Source organism: Nilaparvata lugens, chromosome 4 (assembly GCF_014356525.2).
Source record: "Nilaparvata lugens isolate BPH chromosome 4, ASM1435652v1, whole genome shotgun sequence".
Lineage (NCBI taxonomy): Eukaryota > Metazoa > Arthropoda > Insecta > Hemiptera > Delphacidae > Nilaparvata > Nilaparvata lugens.
Genome location: NC_052507.1, coordinates 17,288,170 through 17,311,272, shown reverse-complemented (window position 1 = coordinate 17,311,272; position 23,103 = coordinate 17,288,170). Strand labels below are relative to the sequence as shown.

Below are 23,103 nucleotides of genomic sequence, written 5' to 3'. Positions count from 1 at the left end.
TTGATAAGTAGCTATATTATTTAATTGCATTATCTATCATATAAATGAATTTAAAGACGCACATTTTAAAATAATCAATTTATTAACTCATAAAAATATATCACCAAGCTAACATCAATATAGAAATTAACCAAGTAACCCTAAAACAAGATGACAAATTAATATCATATCATAAAATGTCATATTAAATATCACAATACATCAAGACTTCTCTAAAATATATTTACTTCTCTAATATATAACCCACAAAATTTAATACTAATGAGAATAATATTTGTGAGTATAATAAGTATAATGACATGGGAGAGTTCACTAGTATTTAATTTGAGGGTTGCTCTCACTGGGAATGGGAATGGTGTCTAAGAGGTTTTCACAGCAACTAGAGTTGACAGCCAGGTTGGTCATGTACGTACGGGCCCCGCTTTACAAACGAGAGATCACATAATCTGGCTGAAAAATACAAGTCACAGAATTATAAGATGGAAAGAGCATCAAGGAATAATTATAAAAGTAAATAATGTACACTAATGTTAATTTATTAAAAATACCCAAGAAAATATTTTTGAGAATAATCGAAATCAAATTATTTTATTTCAGTATTCGCACTATAGAAGTCATTTATATAATATTGCATTGCTTTGAAAGTGCATTTAATTATAAAATTATTCAAAACAAATTTTAAGCTTGTACAGAGGAATACACGAGACAATTTATAATAAAGATAGTAGTTTTCTTTACCTAGGTTTATTTGTTTCTTCATTATTAATTAGTTTTGTGGATCCAATAATTTTGAAGGCAAGATGAAGTAATATTTTCAAGAATGTTTATTTGCAATTAGTCAAGTCTATGAGATATCTTTTCTCAAGTCATTGTTGAAATACTGTGAATTAGATCCATATATTTAGAAATCAATGATTGATTATAATAAATGGTAATGTGTATATTTACCATAAATACTAATACCATAATATTAAAAACAATATAAAACTTGTAGTAGGTACCCTTTTTATTTAAAAGATTTCAACGACTAGTTTTGACCTACTTTGGCAATTTTCAAGTTAAAATGTCTACAAAAAAGAGTACTACATGTTTTATATTGTTTTTATTAATTCGAAAAAAGTGGCCCATATAAGAGAAGTGATTTTACCATAATACTTGACTCACCGAGACAAACCAGAATGAGTCTGGTCGAAAGATCATTTTGGCAATCATGCCCATTTCGCTGGCTGGGCTAATAGCATGCAGATGGAGATGAGATACAGTGTGGAAAGGTGGCCAGTGAAATCCGAACCTATCAATAGAAAATTCACAAGCATAAATATATAGGCTATATGGCATCGAATTATTTTTTTTATCATAACATATTGCGCTATGAGAAACTTCAACAAATGTTTACTTTTGTAGTAATATAAGTAAAACGGTAAGATAATGAATAAAATATAATGATAAAAGATGCATACATGCATATGAAAGATAAGATTATAGGTAATGATTCTTGAACCATTCCGAATGTATTAACACATTTTTTGTCAATCAAATGCCGACATGCAATCAATTATTTGATCAAATTAACCATTTAGTAAACTTATTGACTTGAGTACTTTATGGTTTCAACTTGACTGCATGTCTATGTTAGAATGACGTATTATTGTGATCATTTTTCTTATTGCAAATGATGCCCATATGAGCTTTTAGCTTGAGATTGGGTGATTTTATGAAATGCCTACAGCCGGATTCGAACCCACGACCAGGTAGCGCTAGCAGACTGAAGGGTGCAACGCCTTAGTCGTCTCGGCTATCTTGGTCAGCTAGGCCAATCGTAATGAAGGAGAAGTAAAACTATTAAAATATAATTTTTGGGTTTAATCAGTACCGGGTTTGGAGAATGAGAAGGGGTCATGTTACCTAGCCACTGGGTATTTTTCCATAAAGATTCAAAAGGTTCCTCCTATTACTCTGTTTATTTTATTCCATAATATATTAACAGTCACAAATCATGAAAAAGAAAATGATCGGGAAAGGAAAACAGGCAAAGCACTACTGTGCTCTTTGTTCTTGGATACCACGTGACTTTACTCATTAAAAGACCCTTCTCCTTTCTGGAATGCATTTTTAAATGGTGGCGACCACCAACCTATCTGTAAGTTTCCACTCATGACGACATACTCACTGCAGAAACATAAAAATTATATACCGTAATGCAACATGATTCCAGTTTCTATTAAGATGATAATAGTTCTCAGATAATAATAGAAGTAGTAATAGTTCTTGAGTAAATATGATGTTCATTGTTCAGTCTAGGCTCTAGGGAATCGCTTTATAGCCTACATAAATATTTTTTCTACAGTATTTGAAGACGCCAGGGAGACCCCATTATTGTTATGAGCTTGATAACACAGAAAAATCATGAAATGTGAATCAAAATTAAGCGTAAACTTGAAAAAGTATAATATATCAATGATAAATGTATCGTTTAATATATTGAATCATATTCTAGCATTTCTTAATTACCTTGCATCCGTGAGGTCACAGTTCTTCTCGACTAAGATCCTTTTCGCAACTTCAACCATTTTTTCAACTGAAAAAGAATGATGATGATGTATAAGATGTCCAGTGAAATGACATTTTCGGAGCATAGCCTATCAAGTTCAAAATAAGTTATATAAGTTATAGGTAAACAATAATTCTGAATAACTCATTCCTTAAAGCAAGCTATGAATATTATTAAGTAGTTGACCTAATATACAGAGTTGTTGAAAAATATGGAAACAGCTTAATATTCGTGTTACAAGAATAATTTGACAGAAGTTTGATCCTATTCGGGGATCCTATTTATATTTTAAAAAAGCCGCAGACAGGCGATGCTGGCCAATGCCATGCTTTCGCAGATTATAGATTGCCATGACTGTGAAGTGCCCAAGGGTTCTCTGTTTTTTCTGATTTCAGTAAATGATTTTGCATGCGTGGATGTCAGAACGACTGTCTGCTATGCTGACAACACGACCTTCTTTGACAAGGGCTGCAGTACTGAGTAGTTGAGGGCAGCTATGCTTGAAACCAGGGTGTTAGCAACAAACTGGCTCTTCGCAAACCTCTCCCTCCTCAATGAGGATAAAACACAGACAATTGTGTTCAGCCTCAGAAATGGAGAGGAATAAGAGTCTTCTCCGATGAAGCTGCTTGGCTTGATCCCGGACAGAATGCAGTCATGGAGCTAGCATGGTTTGCTGTAGACTGAGGAGGGTAGTCCTGCAACTGAGAGGGTTGAGAGGTAGTGTTTCCATGAGCTACCTTAAGGTATGCTACATCGCATTCTTTCAGAGCATCCTGTTGTAAGGCCTGGTTCAAGCCTTGCGAGTCATCTGTAGGGCTGATAAGACTGGCTTACTGCCGTCATCTCTTTGTTAAAGAGTAAATACTTACAGTATTTGCTCTCTATATTTTTCATCCTCTTTGCATGCAATGAAAAGGCGTCTCAGAAGAGCACTGAATGAGTGTTGTGAGAGTACATTTGTGGACCCAATTCCTTCTGGAGGAATAATTGAAGCAATAAAGAGAATCAAGTGTGAGAAAGCACCGAGCTGATGGTGTACTGCCGGAATTTATCAAACACCTAGGCCCACATGCAATCTATTGGCTGTCTCAATTGTTCACAGCAATGTGGAGAAATCAAAAGTTGTTGCTGTACTGAAGCCAGGGAAGGATAAGGAAGGCCCATCTAACTATAGACCTATATCTCTCCTGTCAGTCACACATAAACTCTTTGAAAGGATTATCCTGTTAAGGATAAGTGGTAGAGTGGAAGAGAATCTTCCAGTTGAACAGGCAGGCTTCAGAGAAGGTAGAAGCTGTGAAGAGCAGGTGTTATCAGTTGCCACATCCATTGAGTAGGATTTGAAAAGAAATTGAAGTCAGGCGCTGTTTTTTTTTGTTGGACTTAAGCTCAGCTTATGACACAGTATGGGAGGCCGGGCTACTCACACAGATGACACAAACTCTGAAATGCAGAAAGTTGGTGAGTCTCTTTAGAGCTCTTTTGAGTGACCGAACATTTAGAGTGAGGCATGGGGGAAAAGAGAGTTCCTTGAGGTATTTACAGAATGGACTACCTCAGGGTTCAGTGTTGTCACCCTTGCTTTTCAATCTCTACACTGCAGACATTCCAAACACCAGGGCACGTAAGTTCATCTATGCTGATGACATTGCTCTTATAGCCCAGGGACCAACAATTTAATCATCGTATTTTCAATACTCTGCCCACGAGAGACCAAGCCTGTCTCGATAATATTTTTTCAAACGTTCAACCTGATATGACAAATTCAAGTGTTATAGGATTTTCCTACTCTGATCATGATTGTGTCACGATATGTGTGCCCTGTGGTTCTGTTGAGTCTAGTTCTAACGATTTTGTCACTATTACTTCAAGACCTGTTACTAAAGGTAAATTACTACAATTTAATCGGTCTCTAAATTTAGTGAATTGGAGTGCTGTCATGGAAAAGTCAGATGCAAGTGATATATTCGAATCTTTCCTCAATACAGTTTTATATTATTTCAATCTAACTATCCCTAGAAAGACCTGTAGAGAAAAGTTTCCCAAGTTAATAATAGAAAGAATTTCAAAAGTAAGGCTGACTGGTACACACCTGAACTTAGTAAGATTAAGATTCTACTCACTATCTTACATGAAAACTTCAAATAACAAAAAACCGAACATTCGGAAACACTTTATCTTAGATGCAGAGCACTGTACAGAAATCCATTGGATGAAGCCAAGAGGGATTCTGTTGCATCAATCATTGAATCTTCTAATAACAAATGTAAGAAGGCATGGCAAATTATCAAAACTTTATCCTTCAACAAGAATGTTGTAAACTTATCTACTCCTGAACCAAACAAACTTAATAATTATTTCATTCAGTCAGTAGATGATGTGCACGAGAAGATAAACAATCCATCAATTACAGCCAGTGCATTGCTCAATGATAATGTCAATAAAGTGCAAAATAGCTTATTTTTTTCTCATGAGGTGAGTCAAGAGATGATTTTTAAAGTGGTTCATAATCTTAAAGTTTCGAAGAGTGAAGATTTCTATGGTCTATCAAGCTGTCTTCTCAAAACTATTGCTCACTCTGTAGTGCCAGTAGTGACCATTTGTATAAACAGGTGAATTACACAGGGTGTTTTCCCCGATGTATTAAAAGTCTCCAAAGTTATTCCCGTTCATAAGAAGGGCTCAAAAGAGGAACCTTCCAGTTATAGACCCATCCAAATAGCACCTGTCTTCTCCAAGGTTCTAGAGATTGTCATGTATATACAGGTGTATGAATACTTAGTAAATCTTGGGGTACTGTCTGAGCATCAATTTGGTTTTGTGAAGGGAAGATCCACTACTGACGCCTACTGCTTGAAAAAATAGCTTATTATGGAATCAGTGGAAGGAGCCTTAGTCTTTTTAGATCGTACCTTGGCGATCGCCAGCAAGTTGTTCGTGAAGGAAATAAGAGATCCGATCTTGCTAAAGTAAAGTACGTTGTCCCCCAAGGATCAATATTGGGACCACTCCTCTTTGTATTGATGATAAATGATCTTCCTCTCACAATCAACAGCAAGACTGTATTGTATGCTGATGACACCACTTTTCTTAATTCTCATTCAGATGCACACACTTTACATGACAGCTGATACCTTGGCGGAAGCTTCCAAGTGGTTCACAGCGAATGGCTTCAAACTAAACGAGGATAAAACTCAGCTTATGACATTTGGTCTCAGGGACTAAACACACAACAATAACAATAGTTTAAAGTTTTTGGGCTTAATGTTTGATCACAGGTTGACCTGGGAACCCCACATAAATTTCGTTTCTGCTAGGTTATCTAGGGTTATCTATCTGTTAAGGCAGTTGAAGAATCTTGTACCGGAAAAATACCTCAGTAACTCATATTTTGTTTTTTTTTTCAAAGCATAATTTCATACGGAATTTTAGTATATGGAAACAGGTGCCACATCAATAAGGTCTTGCTTTTGCAGAAAAAGGCTATTAGAATATTGACAGGTGCAGGGTATCTAGATCACTGTCGACCTCTTTTCAAAAAAACAAAAATATTGACTGTCATAAATCTCTATATATTTCAAGTAATCATCCACACTAGAAAGAATCTCCATAGCTTGAATAAAATATCCAATATTCATGCTTATAACTCCAGGAAAAAAGACCTCATTGATATTCCATATCAACGTCTTGTCATAAGCATGAAACACTATGACAGCATAGGCTTGAGAATGTATACTAAGTTGCCATTGGATATCAAATGTTGTGAAAATATTGTTATTTTTAAAACTTACTTTTTTGAGTGGCTGGTTTTAAGACCTTTCTATTGTTTGGCAGACCTTTCTATTGTTTGGCAGAGTTTTTCGATTCTACTTTATGTAATTTATTCTACTTTGTGACTTTAAACTATTGCTTTGACTCTATTATTTTGTAATTGTATTACTATGACTTTGTCAATTACCTATATTGGTCTACGACAATAAAATCTATTTATTTATTCGAATTGTTGGAGAGAGAACTGAACAATGACCTGAGTGTTCTAAGGAAGTATTTTGATGACTGGAAACTTAGGCCAAATCCAGCTAAGACACTGAGCACGGCATTCCATCTTAATAACAGAGGCTAATCGTCAACTCAATCTTGTCTTCTGTGATGTAAATCAATGTGAGGCCCCTCGCTACTTGGGAGTAAAGCTGGATAGAACTCTAACCTTTCGACAACATCTTGAGAGCCTCAAGAACAAACTGAAGACTAGGAACAACATTATAAGTAAGTTGGCTGGTACAAACTGGGAATGTAGTGTGAAGGCCTAAAAAAAAATCTAGCCTGGCACTAGTATATAGTGCAGCAGAATATTGTTCATCAGTATGGGAGCACAGCACTCATACTAAGAAAATAGACATCACCCTGAATGAGACTATGAGAAAAATAAGTGGTACCATAAGACCCACTGAAACTGAGTGGTTGCCTGTCCTATGCAACATTGTTCCACCAGCATTGAGAAGAAAAGAGAGGACTTATCAGTTGATGAATCGCTTATCCTCCAGGCAAGAGCTCCCTACCCACTAATGAAGGATATGCTTAATCCACCCTTTAAAAGATTGAGGTCTAGGCATTATCTCCGACTGGCGGAAGTTGAGAAACAAGATATTAAGAAATTGTGGCGGCAGGAATGGTTTCAGGTCAACATTAAGAATAAGACGTTGGTGGAAGACCCATCTGTGCCTTGGCCAGGAATGGATTTGAAGAGGAAACTTTGGTGCTGGTTGTATCGCTTTCGTACATCTGCAGGCAGGTGTGCTCAAGCACAGACTACTTGGGGCATAGCCACTGACCCCCACTGCACATGTGGAGATGTGCAGACGATGCAGCACTTGGTGGAAGACTGCCCACTGTATTCCTATGAAGGGGGACTCAGGGGTGTTCACCTGGCGGATGAGCGTGCCATGTCATGGCTGGGGGTTTGTGGGAGAGCTTGGCATTTGACCTCCCAAAAATGAAGAAAACCCGACGAGACATATTTATGTTGAACATTATAAACCCTATATTTACGTTTTATTCATTAGTTTGTCTATTTGTTGTTATTTGTGTATTTTATTACTGAGCTGGGCCTGATAAAAGCATAAGTATAAATCCTCTTTGCAGAACCCATGCAAATGTGGATGAGCTTGCCACCAGACAGAGTTTTCATGCGTATCATACAGGAGGGAGCCATATGTTGGATGTACCTTATCAAAGGCTGAGCAGGACACAAACTGGCCTTGCCAACCTATCATGCTATCAACAAGACTCTTTAAGAAGCTTCCATAAGCAGCAAGAGACCTGTTGACTATGCGACTTTACGGCGCGCTGAGGAGATCCTTTTGTATTCCATTAGTGAGTTCTTTATGTTGAACAACACCCTGGTGAATTCACATTTCTTCCTTTTTTGTTTTGACTAGTTATTATATTAGCTTTCTTGTTTATTTTTATTTATTGACGTGTTCTTGTGGTTTTTGTAATCACATTATGGACTTAAAATACTAAACCCATAGCTTAAAATTCTTACCAAGAACTTTATCATCTGGTGTCTTCAGATCTTTAGCATCCTTTATGTGTTTTCTTGGTACAATCAAGTAATGGCATTTAGAAGCTGGTTTGATGTCTGCAAAGGATACTAATTCTTCATCCTGTATCAAAGAGAATATATTATTATTCTATACCTCCATGACCTTTAGCCTAAAGAGCAAATTGGTTAGCATATCTTTAGAATATATAAGATCAACATAACACTCACACAATAATTTTTAAATAAATCTTCACGCAAAACAATTAATTATAATGCAATGAACACAATGAAATATAAGTCAACTCATCAATATAAATAGGACCCACAAAAGAATGTAATTCTATAAACTTATAGGCTATATAGGCTACTTATAGCTTATAGGCTATATATTGAGATTTCCATGTAACAAAATTAAAATATAATTAATGTAATTGTTTGATTGGTATAATGTGATTGGAAATAATTATAATTTTTAATGATTTGATTTGAAAGTATATTCTATTTATTTAGTCAACTACTTGCCTAGTTCTTGAACCTGCACGTAAAGTGTGGAACGCAAATTTCAAAGCTGAAAATACACAATGAGTGTCTAAAGAACTCAAATTCTGTTCAAAAACCCATCACTTACCTCATAAATTAGTTTATTTGGATCATTCTCTTTAATAATTTGGCAAAATATACAAGAACTGACGGCCTCAGTACTTTCAACAGCGGTTGCCATTGTAAATTTGTTGATGGTTAAGCTCAAAACTTTTAATAATTTTAACTGGCGAAAAGAAATTATACTCATTTAACTTGTCGGTTGAGCATAATAATAAAATACAGTTAAAGCAGGAAGCAGGGTAATAGTTAACCAGACAACTAACAGCAGAGCTAGAAATATATAATGCCTAATCTACGCCAATATACACTAATCAAATAAAACTTGAACCCCAAAATTAGAAATAAATTAAATACTGTTTGGATATTTAAAAAAACAAGAGTAATCAAACTCAAATTGCTACCACAATTAAAGCACTTGTTGGTTGTTGTCCTACTTTGTTCACAAGTTATCAAATCAAGATCAACTCTTAACTCACATAACCAAAAAACTTGGGATGAGTTTCGATTTTGAAAAGTATCGATCTTTGCCTCTCGATATTATGTAGACATCGATTATTTCATTTTCGATTTGATTTTGAACCGGTGTTGGTGATGTGGTCTCTCCTCTCTTGCCCGAACTACGCTACCGACGGAGACTCTATTGAGTCTTTGTGCCGGTTAAATTTTAATCGTGATTGATTTTACGAGAACCAATCAGAGAAGGCGTTTTTTAAATTACGGCTTCTCTGATTGGTTCTCGTGGAATTAATCACGGTTAAAATTTAACCGGCTGTTGTGCAACCGGGCCTCAGACTGTTTATAAGAGTTTTTTAGAACTGTAATACTTTATTTAAAGTATAAATAATGTTTATTTAGGTTTAGGCTTTCATTAAATCACAATCATTTTTTATTACACTTTCATTTTTTTGAAATAATAATATTGTACAGTATTTTTTGTATGAATAATTATTATCTAATTATTAAGCCTACTGTAAATGTTCAATCCATATCGCTTAGACCCAAGTCTTTGAATAAGAAGACAGCACATACCGTAGGCCTGCAGAAAAATGCACATTTAGGCTACCATACACTTCAAAACAGCACCTACCATATTTTTGATAGCTAGATTTATTTATCTAGTTACCGTACCTAGCTATAAAATACTTGTAATCTATGTTTTCCTGGTATTTTACTTGCTAATCTCCAGCTGAATGGAGGATAATCTCAAAGGGTTATCTGCGGCTTGTCACGAGAACTGCGTGACCCTCAGGATCCTGTGAAGCTGCTGGGGTTTGTATTGGACTGAAAATACAGCTGGAGTAGTCATAGACTCTCCCGCATTTTCTTCTTGCTGCTCGAGATGAGGAGCCGGGTGACTGGAGAGGTATATTGTGATGATGTACCACGCTCTCTCACATTGAGTCATTACCTATGGTAATAATGCTCATGTGGGGTCACTCGCCTGGGGCTGCAAAAGAGGGCTGAGAATAGGCAGCGACCATTTTGCCCACTGCAAGCCCATCTTTGCTCGCCTTGGTGTAGCCTACAGACGGTCATCAGCCATTACCTCCTCCTATGCTTGGTGTATGTCAAGAGGATACGGCATACTCTGGCTGCCCGTAAGTGACATTCACTACCACAACACCAGGCACCGTGAACTGTTGGATATCCCCAGGAGATGCCTCCACCGATCGCAGGCCAGTTACGGGATTTCAGCTCTGAAATTCTTTAACAAGCTTCCTCCTGGTGAGAAGGTCGAGGCAAGCCTTCCGGTAAACCTCTATCTTGACCTTTTACCTCTACCTCCTCCAAATTTATAAAATTTGGGAGTGGAGCGGTTTTTGCGATTTAAATAATATCATGTTGATTTAGCTGTAAAATATCATAAGACTCAAGTTATCAAATAGCTCAACCTAGCTGGATAAGATTGTGAATATCCCTAGTAACAAGGACACCTCTGATAGAAATAGTGTACTCAAATACGCTAGTTACCGTACTACAAACGTTTGTTGCCGTATATAAAAGTACTACAAAAGTTATCAGAGAATTGATAAAAAATATGGGGTCATAAATTATTATTTGCAATAGTTGTTTACCTCAGTAACAATTAGTTACTGATACTATTGTCTAGTGTCAGATTATAAGCAACTTCAAGTTGAATTATGTCAAATATTGATATAGTTATTGTGTTGAGTACACAATAAAAATTAAGTTGAAAATTGTAAATACTAACTGACTCAAGCTTTTAGAAATTGATTTGATTTATTTGAAATTTTATGGAGACATATTTTTTGCTCAAGTCTTCTTCTATCAAGTTGAATAAAAGTACATGTTGCAAAATAAAAACAAGTGAGTGAATATCTTTTATGTATGTATGTTATAATTTTTAAAAGCAAGACAATACAAATTTATAGCAGGTACATATATCATAAATTTTCTTCGGAATGACAAACCACTTCTGGAACGACTCCCAACAATTCATCAGTAAATTGACTATGGGGCCCTTTCAATTCTACCCCCATTTTCAAGATTTGCAGACTTTTATAACGAATTCGCCTCCTTACTAGACAATTTTGTGAAAATACCCGTCTACTTTTCCCACATTCAATTCCATCAGGGGAGGATCCCTACCTACATGGCTGAACGTAGCCCAATAAGCAGTGGTGTCACTTCTACCTCCGCACTGTTTCCAATTTATTTTCGGCTATCAGTAAAATCAATTATAATAAAGTAGGGTATAAAATGGCACTTGCGGAGTAGGCTATGGTGTCAACAAAAGTGTCTAACTATTATTATATATGTGAACTATTATTATGAGGACTCTTCATTAGATCATTAGATCTGAATCATATTTCCTATATAAATAAGGAAATATATATTTTCTGGTCTGCGCACAGACATCCAGCCCATTTTCATATTATTCATTGTGCTCATTTCCTTAAATATAATTATGTTTCTAATCGTTTTCCTTGAAACCTAAGCCACAATAAAATTTACATACTTGAATTTAAAATTTAAATCAACACTTTCATTTATTTTAGACAATTTAACATTTATTTTCATTTACATACGGTATTTTAGGTTCTAGGATGATGTTGTAACACAATGGTTATTAAGTTTTTTTTGTATTACAATAATTTATTGAGCAAAGCATGTTTTATTTTGTTAAATGAATTTTTTGAAATAAAGAAACTTTTGTCTTGAATGAAAAAGAGTAAGAAATTGTCAAAAAACCACAGATTTATTGATACTTCTGTCTTTCATGACGAATGACAAAACTCCAATCCTAGCCTAGCAGTTATAGAATAAAAATAACAGTGTTAGCAACTACCAATAAGGACCAAGCCACACGAGGCGTTTGCTTATTTTCAGTCGAACAGGAAGCTCTCAGATTGACTATACAGGAAGCTCACTCGATACTCCAATCCCATCCTAAGACCCGTGCTGCATCCTAAGCAAATACAGGCATGGCTGAAGCATTTACAGATGCGGTGGCGGCCAAAATTATCTTGGCTGGAGCAGCTAGGGCAATGGCAGATAGAGAAGATTCGGCCTCAGTGCTCACTCCAGGTGTCAGGTCTCGGTGATCCCCACATCAGACAGCACCATAGTGTCCCTCCCGGCCAATATTGCCCAATTCATTCCAGTCCTCCTGCCGACCCAGTTTGTTTCCTATTGTTCACTGTCTGTTTTTCTGTAAAAAAATTGTTTTCAATGATCTTAAAATATTCAACTATTAGGCTATAAATATCATTGTTTTCAATTATATACAAACAGTCAACCGGCTGTCGAAATTTTGTGAGAGCCTTTTTCGATGTTAGTCATGCGTCTTTCAGTACTGAAATACAAACGGAAAATCACAGTTTATGTACCCGAAACTCTCCCAATATACAACATTTGAAAGCTACGTCCTTCCCGTCATCTGACTCTCCTGTCTTTCAAAATCTAGGAGTTTTACACAATACAAGGAGAATTGTTGTCAGGTGTACCTGGAAATCTATATTAGATAGAGCCCTCTACCTAATCTCAGATTGTAGATCACAAAAATACGACCAGAGAGATTTTGAATTATACATCTAAATGGTAACAATCGGAAGATATTGTTGATCAAAAACTAAAATTCATCAAAATTGATTTTTTTCTTCAAATTTTACACATTTTTGAAAAATCATAAGTCAGTACTCATTGGAGATAGAGAGTTCCAAATGGTCTCATTTTATTCAGAATTTTATAATCTAAAAAAATGCGAGAACATTTTTTTCTGTCCTATAACGAGATTTGGCACAAATAGCTGAAAACTGGAAAATGAACCGAAAATACGAGGTTTTTGGCCACCCTGTATCTAGCACAAGGAAATTTCCCATGAAGAAATTGGTTTTGGGCTTCTCTTATGTACCCAAATAATATATTAAAAAATCAGAACTACAGTATAAATTGCATGCATTGCGTGACTGGACTATAAGTGTTCTCAATATTTTTATTGTTATTTTTTTATGTATTCTTTATTTTATTATTTAATAATAATATATTCAATTATTTTATATGACTTTATCCTGTTTGATGTATATTCTTTATTTTGTTGAAAGGCACCTTGTCTAGATAGATTGTTGTATTGTGTGAATTTAACTGTTGTGAGATTGAAACCTGAAGTTATGTACGGTGTTATTGTCGATTGACATTTCCGATAGCATTGCTGTGCATTGAAGGAATAAAATTACAGTATTCTTATTCTTATCTCTTGTTGCCCACTTTTTCCAGTGAATTGTTTTCTAATAAACTTGAAATTTAATAAGAATGAAACATATATTTCGTCAGGTGGTTAAAATGTTAACATTGTAAACTTTTAACGTGGAACTTGTAACATTTTTTTTCTGAAACGCGAAGTAGCTCTCAACTTGTCTCAAGTACTTGTCCGAAACAATGCTTGTAGCTTTGTGAAACGGTCCCCAGTCGAAAATCTCCGGTGAAACGTCAAGTTAGCTCTAATAACAATAACATTGTAAATTGATTCACAAAATATTATTTGAACAGATTTGCTCTTAATAATTCATAATTGTACAAATGAAAAATGTATTTAAAATGACATATAGGTGAGTGCAACAGGCAAAGCCCAATAACGCCCAAGACCTTTAATACCTTCTGCTTCATCCATTACCCACACTTGTAGGATCGATGGCGTCATAGAGATTAATCAATATACACAATAACATAAAAACTATTCAGATGGCAGATAAAACAGTGACCACTTTTTAAAAAAAGTTCAGATCATCACTCACAAATTCATTTACGCTATAATATGCTTTATCACAAAGCAGCTTCCTGACGGCTCCGGCTCTCTTGAAGGAGACGACTTTATAGAACGAATTCATAAAGTAGTACAAACAAGTACAAACTTCGCTATGTTCTATTGTCCTGTAATAGTATCAGTCAATATCAGAAATGTATCATTATTATTTTTAGCGCAATAGCATTGAAGTCGCCAGGATGGACACCATTCGTAATATTCGTTATGAATTTCTCAGAATGCTGTATGCATTTAGCAATTCTACTCTAAACATAAGTATTAGTTTCTGTTTTACTTGGAAGTAGAATGACATTTTTCTTTGTTCATTCTCATCATTTCAATCATCAGATCAGCATAATGCATTTTATTGATTGTTGAAATAAATTTCAATTCAATATTTTTTTGGAAATGTAGAGTACTGTCATAGATTAAGGATAAGCATAAGAATATTTATTGTCTCTATATTCTATATTTCTTGTCTCTGGTACTGTTCAGCTATTTTTTAACCCAATAATTATAATATGATTGAATGACAATCGAAATCATTACAAAATAAACAATTCAGTGAGGGTAGATGTCTATTGCACAAAATTCCATTTTCTTCTATTCAATTTGGTCATTATGGAAGATAAATAAATTTCAATTTCGTTCCAAAAAGATTGATCCATTTTCAATTTAAGATCACTTTCTATACACCGGTGACCATAGAAGTGCACAGAATAGAGTGTGTGGATCGAATATATGACAAGATATGGACTTCATATGCATAGGCTATTTAGTTACATAATAGGCTAATTGAAGGCACCAATGAGCCTAAAACCAGTGTGGCTAAAAGAGGATTCAGATCAATGTGGGCTATGACACTCTGCAGAATCTGCTTATTGATAGTTGTTTGAATGTAGCCTATTGAGTTTCTTTTTCTGCTATTTTGTGGATTATAGCCTGCAAGATAAAAATTCACGAATAAAATTTGTAACTATCGTATTTCATAAAACATTGAAGTGAAAAAAACTCACATTCTTAGGTGTGGCGACGACTGTTTCGTACTCGTATTGCACATTTTGAAGCCAAACAGGAACTGAAGTATTTAACCTGCACGAAACGGTCGTTGCCACACCTAAGAATGTGTTTTTTTACTTAAAAGTTTTATGAAATACGATAGTAATAATAATAGTGAAAACAATGTGGATAACCAACAACGAAAATTTGGATAAAATTCACTTCTAGCATCTATAGGCCTAATATAACAAAAGAAATAATTGGCTTAGGCTCTATATGTACGCGATAGAAAATTCACGAATGACGCATCATCAACTCTAATAATAGAGCTCTAAAGCAAATAGCAGATCTAATAGCTGAACCCCTCTCTTACATTGTAAATAAATGTTTTGAAACAGCTGTATTTCCTGATTCATTCAAAATAGCAAACATTAAACCGATTCTTAAAAAAGGTGATAAAAATAATCCAGGTAACTATAGACCAATAAGCTTAATTAGCAACCTTGCCAAAATATTTGAAAAATTATTTAAAAAACGAATAATGAAGTTGATACAAAAAAATAACATTATTAATGAAAACCAATATGGTTTCCAACCTAATAAAAGTACTGAGGATGCGCTAGTGTATTTTGTAAACAATGTAACAGATATGTTAAATTCCAAGAAAAAACCACTTGCAGTCTTCATGGATTTATCTAAGGCTTTCGATACCATACCACATGATAAAATTTGCAACAAATTGGAGAAGTATGGTTTCAGAGGTCATTCATTAAAGTTTATAAGAAGTTACTTGGAAGATAGATTCCAAATTTTAACAATAAATAACAATAAAAGTATAGAGAAACTGTCATCTTACGGCCTGCCCCAGGGAACTGTTCTTTCACCAATATTTTTCATTCTTTATGTAAATGATTTGCTAAATATTAAGCTAAAGAATGGGAGAATTTCATCTTTTGCTGATGATTCAGTGATTATATTTTCAGAAAATAATTGGAATGATACTTTCATTGTTGCAGAGCAAGATATGAAAATTGTGAAGAACTGGATGGACTCTAATGCTTTGAGTTTAAATGTAGAAAAAACCAATTACATAGCTTTTTCAGCAAATAGAGAGGGTAAACCTAACAATCAATATAAGTTAAAAATCCATTCAAACTGTTCTTCAATAAATCAACCAAACATTAATAGATGTTCCTGCCCTGTTATTAATAGGAAATCAAACCTCAAATATCTTGGTATATGGATCGATGAGTGAATGGGACATCCATGTTAACTTCCTATGTAAGAGACTAAAATACCTATCTTATAAATTTTATAAACTGAAAAATGTGCTATCTTTCTCAGAATGCAAACAGGTATATACGGCACTAGTAGAATCCCTAATGCGATATGGTTTAATAGTTTGGGGTGGGACTTTCGATACCCATATTAAAAACCTTTTTCTAATACAAAAATTCATCATAAAGACAATTTTAAAGAAACCTAGAACTTATGATAGTAAGATTTTGTTCAGTGAATTTGATGTTAAAACTATACGATAGTTATATCTTAGTTGCATAACAAATTACAGTTTCAAATACGAGCATAATTTCCCTCTAGCCGATGACATAAATTATAATCTTAGACCTAATACAATAAGAAAATATGAAATATATAACACCAACTCAGCTCTTCTTAGAAGGCAACTTTACTACATTAGCAGTAAATTCATAAATATACTAGAAAGTGAATTTCCACTTAATAATTTCCGAAATAATAAACACAGAAAAAGAGCCATAGAGGCATGGCTAAACTTGAATTATTTCCAATCGTTGACTTTTATACACTAATCAACTTCATATTATAAATTATATTTTCGAACACTTCATACGCTAGATTCAAGTTTATATATTACATCCCTGATTAAGCTGATTTACGACTCACACTGGCGCACAAGGAATCTTCCTTTTGCCGGTGTTTTTGCCTCACCTACTGTACTTATGCATGTGATCATAAATTGAATCTTCATTTTAAAACTATTGTTTGTAATGTAAAGGATATCATTTCGTTATTATATCCAATTAAATAAATGTATGTATCTTGATTTAAGTGCAGTAGCATATACTTATATTTATTTTTTGTAAAGCTTTTTTGTATTTTGTTTTTTGGCAAAATAAATTCATTCATTCATTCATTCAAAACTCAGAACTACTGAACTGATTACCTTGAAATTTTTAAAATATAATCTTAATTTACCGAGGATGGTTATAATATAACCCTATTTTGAATTCTTCAAGATTTCAGTAGATCAAGTTTCCAGTTTATCAATAGACCCTTGCGGAGCACGGGTTACCTGCTAGTCCTGACTAAATTTTATATCAGCTAAATTTCAACATCCTCAGATCCAGTGTACAGTATAGTGTTTACATGGATTTCACACTGTCAAGTCTAACCTCTCTTTCAAAATACAACTTTTCAAGAACTCCACAGCTGAACTTTGGCCACTGGTACCTGTATAGTATTTAGTTTATAGTTGTTGTTATAACGATAGCTGACAATGTACACTTCAGTGATAGTGGAGTATGACAATGTACTAGTGGAGGGATCCGTGGTCTGGTGGATATAGAGCTTGCGTAGCAGCCTAGAGATCCCCGGTTCAAACCCGCTCATCACCAAAAGTTTTTGATCAGGTCACCCGTGTTATCGGATGGGCACGTTAAACTGTCAGTCCCGGCTGAAGTATGACAGTCGTAAGGCCTATTGACGGCTTAGGCTGGTTGCAGACGAACCACTATCGCATGTGGGATGTGGGAGCTACTATTTTCCTTCTGTGGTACCACAAACGCAGCACATATATGGAATTCATTGGCAGGCATTGCGGTGGCACTGATACTTCTACATGGCGTTGCGTAATGTGGTAGCGATTATTTTCCTTGCGATTGTGGTAGGCTACCACTGGTTTGAGCACCACGCTACCCCTAGCTTCTGTACCACAATCGCACTAATGAGCGTTTTCTCAGATGTAGTGTGAAAGACTCTCTGCGTTAGTCGTATTGTTCTATGGTATGTCGGTCCCACATCCCACATGCGATAGTGGTTCGTCTGCAACCGGTCTTAAATCATATATATTCAAGCGAGGTGGAACTTCTGTCAGGAATTCCCCACCAATAAAAGCAATATGAAATTTGTATAATATTATTATTAGTGTACAAGTCGACTTGACCGAAAAAGTGGGAATCCACTTCACCATAACCACTATCAGCTCAGAAAGCAAATAATGTACAGTATAGTGTACAAATCAACACAAGTATACATGAGTAATTGGAAGAATCCAGTTCTGGCGAATCAATAACACACTATTTATGATAAAATCTCTAAGACGATTGAAAAACTATACGGTACCGTAAAAAAATTTACCTTTCTAAAACTTTTTTTTCTCAATCCCGGAACCAATCCCGAGATAGAAATTTGGCAATCCCGAAATCATGGGATTGTCATCCCTAGCCATAACCCACAAAATGATGGCCAACGTCTGTCGGTACTTGTGACGAAGGCGCTTCCAGTACCATAATGCCTTCTTACACCAAGCAACACCTGTTGGTGTGCTTAGCTAGCGAGCATCCGTTCTCATTTCTGCTATGCCAGAGTAGAGCAACTGAAAAACAATGCGAACCAGATCTTATATGAGTGATGGGAATGAGTATAAATAAAAACAAAGTTGAAGCGAAATTTATTTAGCTATGTTCTAGTCTCTAGCGCATACAAGACTAGACATCTCATAAGGGTGTGACTGTCAGGAGGACAAACACAAGAACAGTAACAAGTGATCACATTAAGTGCATATACGTGCAAGTGTACATCAAACCATGCATGAGCCAAGAAACAAAATCTGTTTAAAGTGTCATTAAAACACATGTTGACTAGCATGTAGCTGTTTACACTGAACGCAACTAGCAAGTGCAAGCTTTCAGTGTGAGTGTTCCTTTATATACTCTTCCCAGATTTTGTTTCTCATCTGCATGTTTTTCATGCATAACGAAGCTTGCACTTGCACATATACGCACGCATCCAATGTGATTGATCACACCCTAACATAGACAGTAGTACGGTAATACAACCATGATTGTAGAACATGTTTTAATATAGTATAATAGGTCTACTATATTTATGTTTTGACAAACATAAGACAGTACATTGAAAATATCTGTTGGTATTAAAATTAGTAGACGGGAAACAAGCACATTTACTCACAGTATGTGTGCTTTGATCAATTAGAACCCATTGGCCAAACTGGCCATAAAACTCTCCTACAATAAATCATAGTAGAAGAAATATTCCATTCATTATATTTTTTTAGTTTTACTATTCTACAGATGAATCCTGTGAAAATAATAGTCATAATTATTTGAATGGTTGGGTATAAAGCAATAACAACTTATTTAAGGGATTTGGCCCAACTCATTTTAGCATTAGGGTAATTAATTCCCTTAAAAATATTGATTCTTGATTGGTATTTAAAAGTAAATAGTCTACTCGACTCGATTGTAACTTCAAGAGTAGAATGACAGCTTCATTTCTAGCCTACTACCCAAATCAAATTTTACTGTCTTAGTAAAAATTGCCTTAAAATTATAAAACTTTACGGCATGAGTATGAAATAAGTACAGTTAAGGCACTATAAAAACATAAAACTGTTTTTACAGTGCCCTAGGTACAGTAATTACGAAAAAGTAATAACAAACTGCCCATAGTTCACGTAAATATAAAATAATATTTTGGTACCCAAACAACATTACCTTACCAAAGAGCATTTAAATTATGTAATGCTCTTCAAATTAAAATTTAATATTAATTCTATATCACACATGAAAACATCAAACATTACACTTACATTCATACAAAAAGTAAATATTACTTTTATTGATCAAACTGGCCTGCTAAAGTTAGGTTATCTAAACAAAATGACTTACCTCTGGTTTAATAATCAGGTTACTCAACACAAAACGAATAAGAGAGTTGTTTATTAACCGTACGCTCATCATTTTATCCAAAATATTGATTAAGACAATGGGAGAGATACAGATTATCAAGTGTATTCACTGTGAATAAGCACATTGGTTTCATAACCTAAACTACTGTTCGTGTTGTTCACTGCTCGTTATGACAGTCGCCATTAGTATTCCAATGCCCCCTCCACAATAGTTATTTTGCTTCAAAGCATTATGGGTATAGAAGAGTATCGGTGACGTCACATAATTAGAGTAAATACAAAGTGGATATGCCAGTGGCGTGTTGTTTGTGTATACTCCGAGATTTCTCTTAATTTATTCAATTTTTTATGTGAGATTCGCTGTAAAAATTTGTCAAGTGATGTTTAATTATTTAATGAACGATTCTGTGCAAAGGTTTTTAATTTCAGAAGCACATGTCTGTAATTATTTCCATTTTCGTATTGACACTTGCTATCGCTGAATCTGTTCCTATCTTTGTGTGTAGGCCTATTGTGCGTGAGCTATTATAACCCTGCAAGTAAAAGTGCGTCGAGCTATCATGCCGTTTCAAAAACATCATCCTCCGGTAAAAATGATTGGATTATCTTCATATTTTTTAAATAGTTCTCCAATTCTATAATTACTAATCAGGCTCATAATGGCCACAGATTATAAATTAATAGGAGTACCTTGCGGCCAACATGGGCCTTATACATTTTACAAAGCATTCAAATATAGAAAAAATGGAAAAGCCAATATTTTGGCACTTAGTGAATTCTTTTTTGTAAAAATGTGGAGTGATAATGACTTGATTAGCATTGGGGAGCTTCAATTACTGTGGGAGGACAAAAACACCGAACAAACTCTAGCAAGTCTTCGATTATACATTCTTCCAGAAAACACCCCGGATGGCAGGCAGGATTTCCATGGAGAGGTTGGTAAATTTTTCAAATAAATTAATTTAAAATTTTTAAGTTATTTTTGCTATATTGCGTATTGAATAATGTAATAATTTCAATATTTAATTATGCTGTATTAAATTTCAGATTTAATAGAAAATGTTTTTTTTTGTATTTCAGCTTACAATTTTATTTCTTATCTACAAATAAACGGATTAAAAATATTATATATACTTATTATTTGTATAATATCAATGAGTAAACTGTTATTTAAATAAATTATATTTTTTTATCCTTTTAATATTAAAAATTTGCATACATTTCTGGAATGAATGATTACGTAACGCAAATTTTAAATGAATTTCAAAGAAGGCTCCCTATTGTATAAGATTGATGCAGTCATCAAAATTTTGTCTTGAGTAATCGATATTGCATTGCTCAAAACTAATCTAATCTCTGTTTTTTACAATATTTTTTCTTAATTTAAGTTGTCTAAATTTGATCCCAGTAAATTATCATTTTAAGCAATTTGCCTTTCTATTAATTACTTTTTAATAGCATTTTATTCAAATGTCATCTCACGCTTTGAATTTTATGATTAGGGTTCATATTATTTGGATTTCATGATGGCGGAAAGCTTTAAAAGCAATTTGATTTCGAACACTCTATGACTGAAATATTTTGCAATAAGTTACTTGGCTGGAAATGAAATTAGTTTAGCTTGAACATGGCCGTTTCACTTTGTAACGTTATAGATACTTTTTAAGAAAAACCTGCTGGCCTTGGAGAATGCTCACAGCATTTTTAAGCCTGGTTTGGTCTGCTATTCTTCACAGGTTACTTTACTGCGCTAATATTCGTATTTAATGAAGCAATTTTGTCAAAAAGATCAATTTACTATCGGAATACAGTACGGTATCGAAATTCTATCACGTAAAATACCTCTCCATTCCCAAACTCGACTAGCATCATTTTTTAGATATTGAATACATTTAAATCAGAAATTATTTAGCCTATAGCTGCTATAATAATAAGTAACTTATTATTTCTATTGTGATTGAGTGATCCAAGCTAGGAAAATCAGATTCGCTTTGTTTCCATGTTGTTTGCAATTGACGTGTTGGTGTGAGCGGGAGCGGGGTGGGTAAGGAGTAGGGGACCATTTTCCAATTATTGCTCTCTGATGAATACTACTATGACGCGTTGGAGGGGCTAGTCTCTAGTGCTGTAGATAGGGGATTTAGCCCTCCCTACTCCTTTCATATCGAATTGGATATTTCGGTCTCTCTCCCTCTATGAATCGACCCACTTATATACCAAAACTATTGTGTTTCTATTTGTAGGTGATTATTCGATAACGTAATCAGTAATGTTTGTATGTATCCTTCGAATAAATAAATGTTTATTTCATCAAAAGTATCACTAGTCGTAATAATTTATTGGCTATAAAGTTGATAAATAATAATACAATCTCACTGTTCATAGATGTTATTATTACTGATGACAAAATTTTAGTATTATAGAATTGACTAATTAGGAATACCGTAATATTAAAACTTACATTCTATGCATATATAATTTACTGATTGAGATTATAATGTGTTTAATTAAAATAGTGTTGGGTCAAATACAGTTTGTGCCATCATGTTATATAGAAAACAGTGTATTAAATTTATCTACATTTAGGATTTAAAATGCCTAGCTATATAAAGTAACCGCAATCTAAATTTGATTTTCTCCGACCGGTTTAGGTGTTTAGGGCATCGAAAGTATGCATTCAAGCCAACCCACCTCACACACACAAAGAGATAGTGAGAGAGATAGGAGTAGGTGTGTGAGTGTGAGTGAATGCTTGAGAGAGAGAGAAAGCGAATAAAGTGAGAAGAATGAACTGGCTACGCTACACGGAGCATAGACACTACTCTTCGAAACAGTCACTCTACTCGTGTTCAGAAATAATATTCCAGCTTGGGAGCTTCGAGCAGTTTTAAATAATTCATTCAATTCTGGTTGGCCGCCATTACTTTCTTGTCATCGAATAGATTCCAGTGAATCTGCGCTCTTTAAAATTATTTCATTTTATGAAATTACTTGAGAGTGGATTTTTTAAATTCCCTGTTTTGAGGATTTTATTTTTTCACATTCACCACGTGAATGTCTAGATTCTTGATTAGATTTTAATTGAGCTACTAGAATCGCTCATTAAATCTTAACCCATAATTTTATGAAAAATTACATATATTCCTTGAAAAACTATTTAATAAAAGCTA

The 23,103-nt window shown here is 34.5% G+C and overlaps 2 protein-coding genes and 1 long non-coding RNA gene across 4 annotated transcripts in view; 1 reads left to right on the top strand and 2 right to left on the bottom strand.

The window, feature by feature from the left end:
- Positions 1-372: 372 nt before the first annotated feature.
- Positions 373-9,209, bottom strand: LOC111045242 (histidine triad nucleotide-binding protein 3). Its single transcript, XM_022330601.2, has 5 exons — positions 8,728-9,209; positions 8,100-8,220; positions 2,512-2,578; positions 1,165-1,291; positions 373-450 (listed from the first exon to the last, which is right to left on the bottom strand). The coding sequence occupies exons 1-5, from the start codon at positions 8,887-8,889 to the stop codon at positions 424-426; spliced, it is 504 nt and encodes a 167-aa protein (XP_022186293.1). The 5' UTR covers positions 8,890-9,209; the 3' UTR covers positions 373-423.
- A 2,478-nt stretch (positions 9,210-11,687) lies between these two features.
- LOC120351016 lies at positions 11,688-20,116 on the bottom strand. Its single transcript, XR_005571161.1, has 3 exons — positions 19,914-20,116; positions 18,361-18,598; positions 11,688-12,375 (listed from the first exon to the last, which is right to left on the bottom strand). It is a non-coding gene; the product is annotated as an uncharacterized LOC120351016 (long non-coding RNA).
- Positions 20,117-20,206: 90 nt separating this feature from the next.
- Positions 20,207-23,103, top strand: part of LOC111045241 — a 68,792-nt gene continuing 65,895 nt past the window's right edge. For both annotated transcript variants that reach the window (XM_039426776.1, XM_039426775.1), the window contains exon 1: positions 20,207-20,868. In XM_039426776.1, coding sequence (XP_039282710.1) covers positions 20,593-20,868 — 276 coding nt within the window. In that variant the 5' untranslated portion in view covers positions 20,207-20,592. The remainder of the gene's footprint in view (positions 20,869-23,103) is intronic.

Coding starts and splice junctions, on each gene's coding strand:
- LOC111045242 (XM_022330601.2), bottom strand. CDS start 8,889: ATGAGTATAATTTCTTTTCGCCAGTTAAAATTATTAAAAGTTTTGAGC. Junction 2,579..8,099: donor ACCAGATGATAAAGTTCTTG/GTAAGAATTTTA, acceptor ATTCTTTTTCAG/TTGAAAAAATGGTTGAAGTT. Junction 1,292..2,511: donor TGTGACCTCACGGATGCAAG/GTAATTAAGAAA, acceptor TTCTATTGATAG/GTTCGGATTTCACTGGCCAC.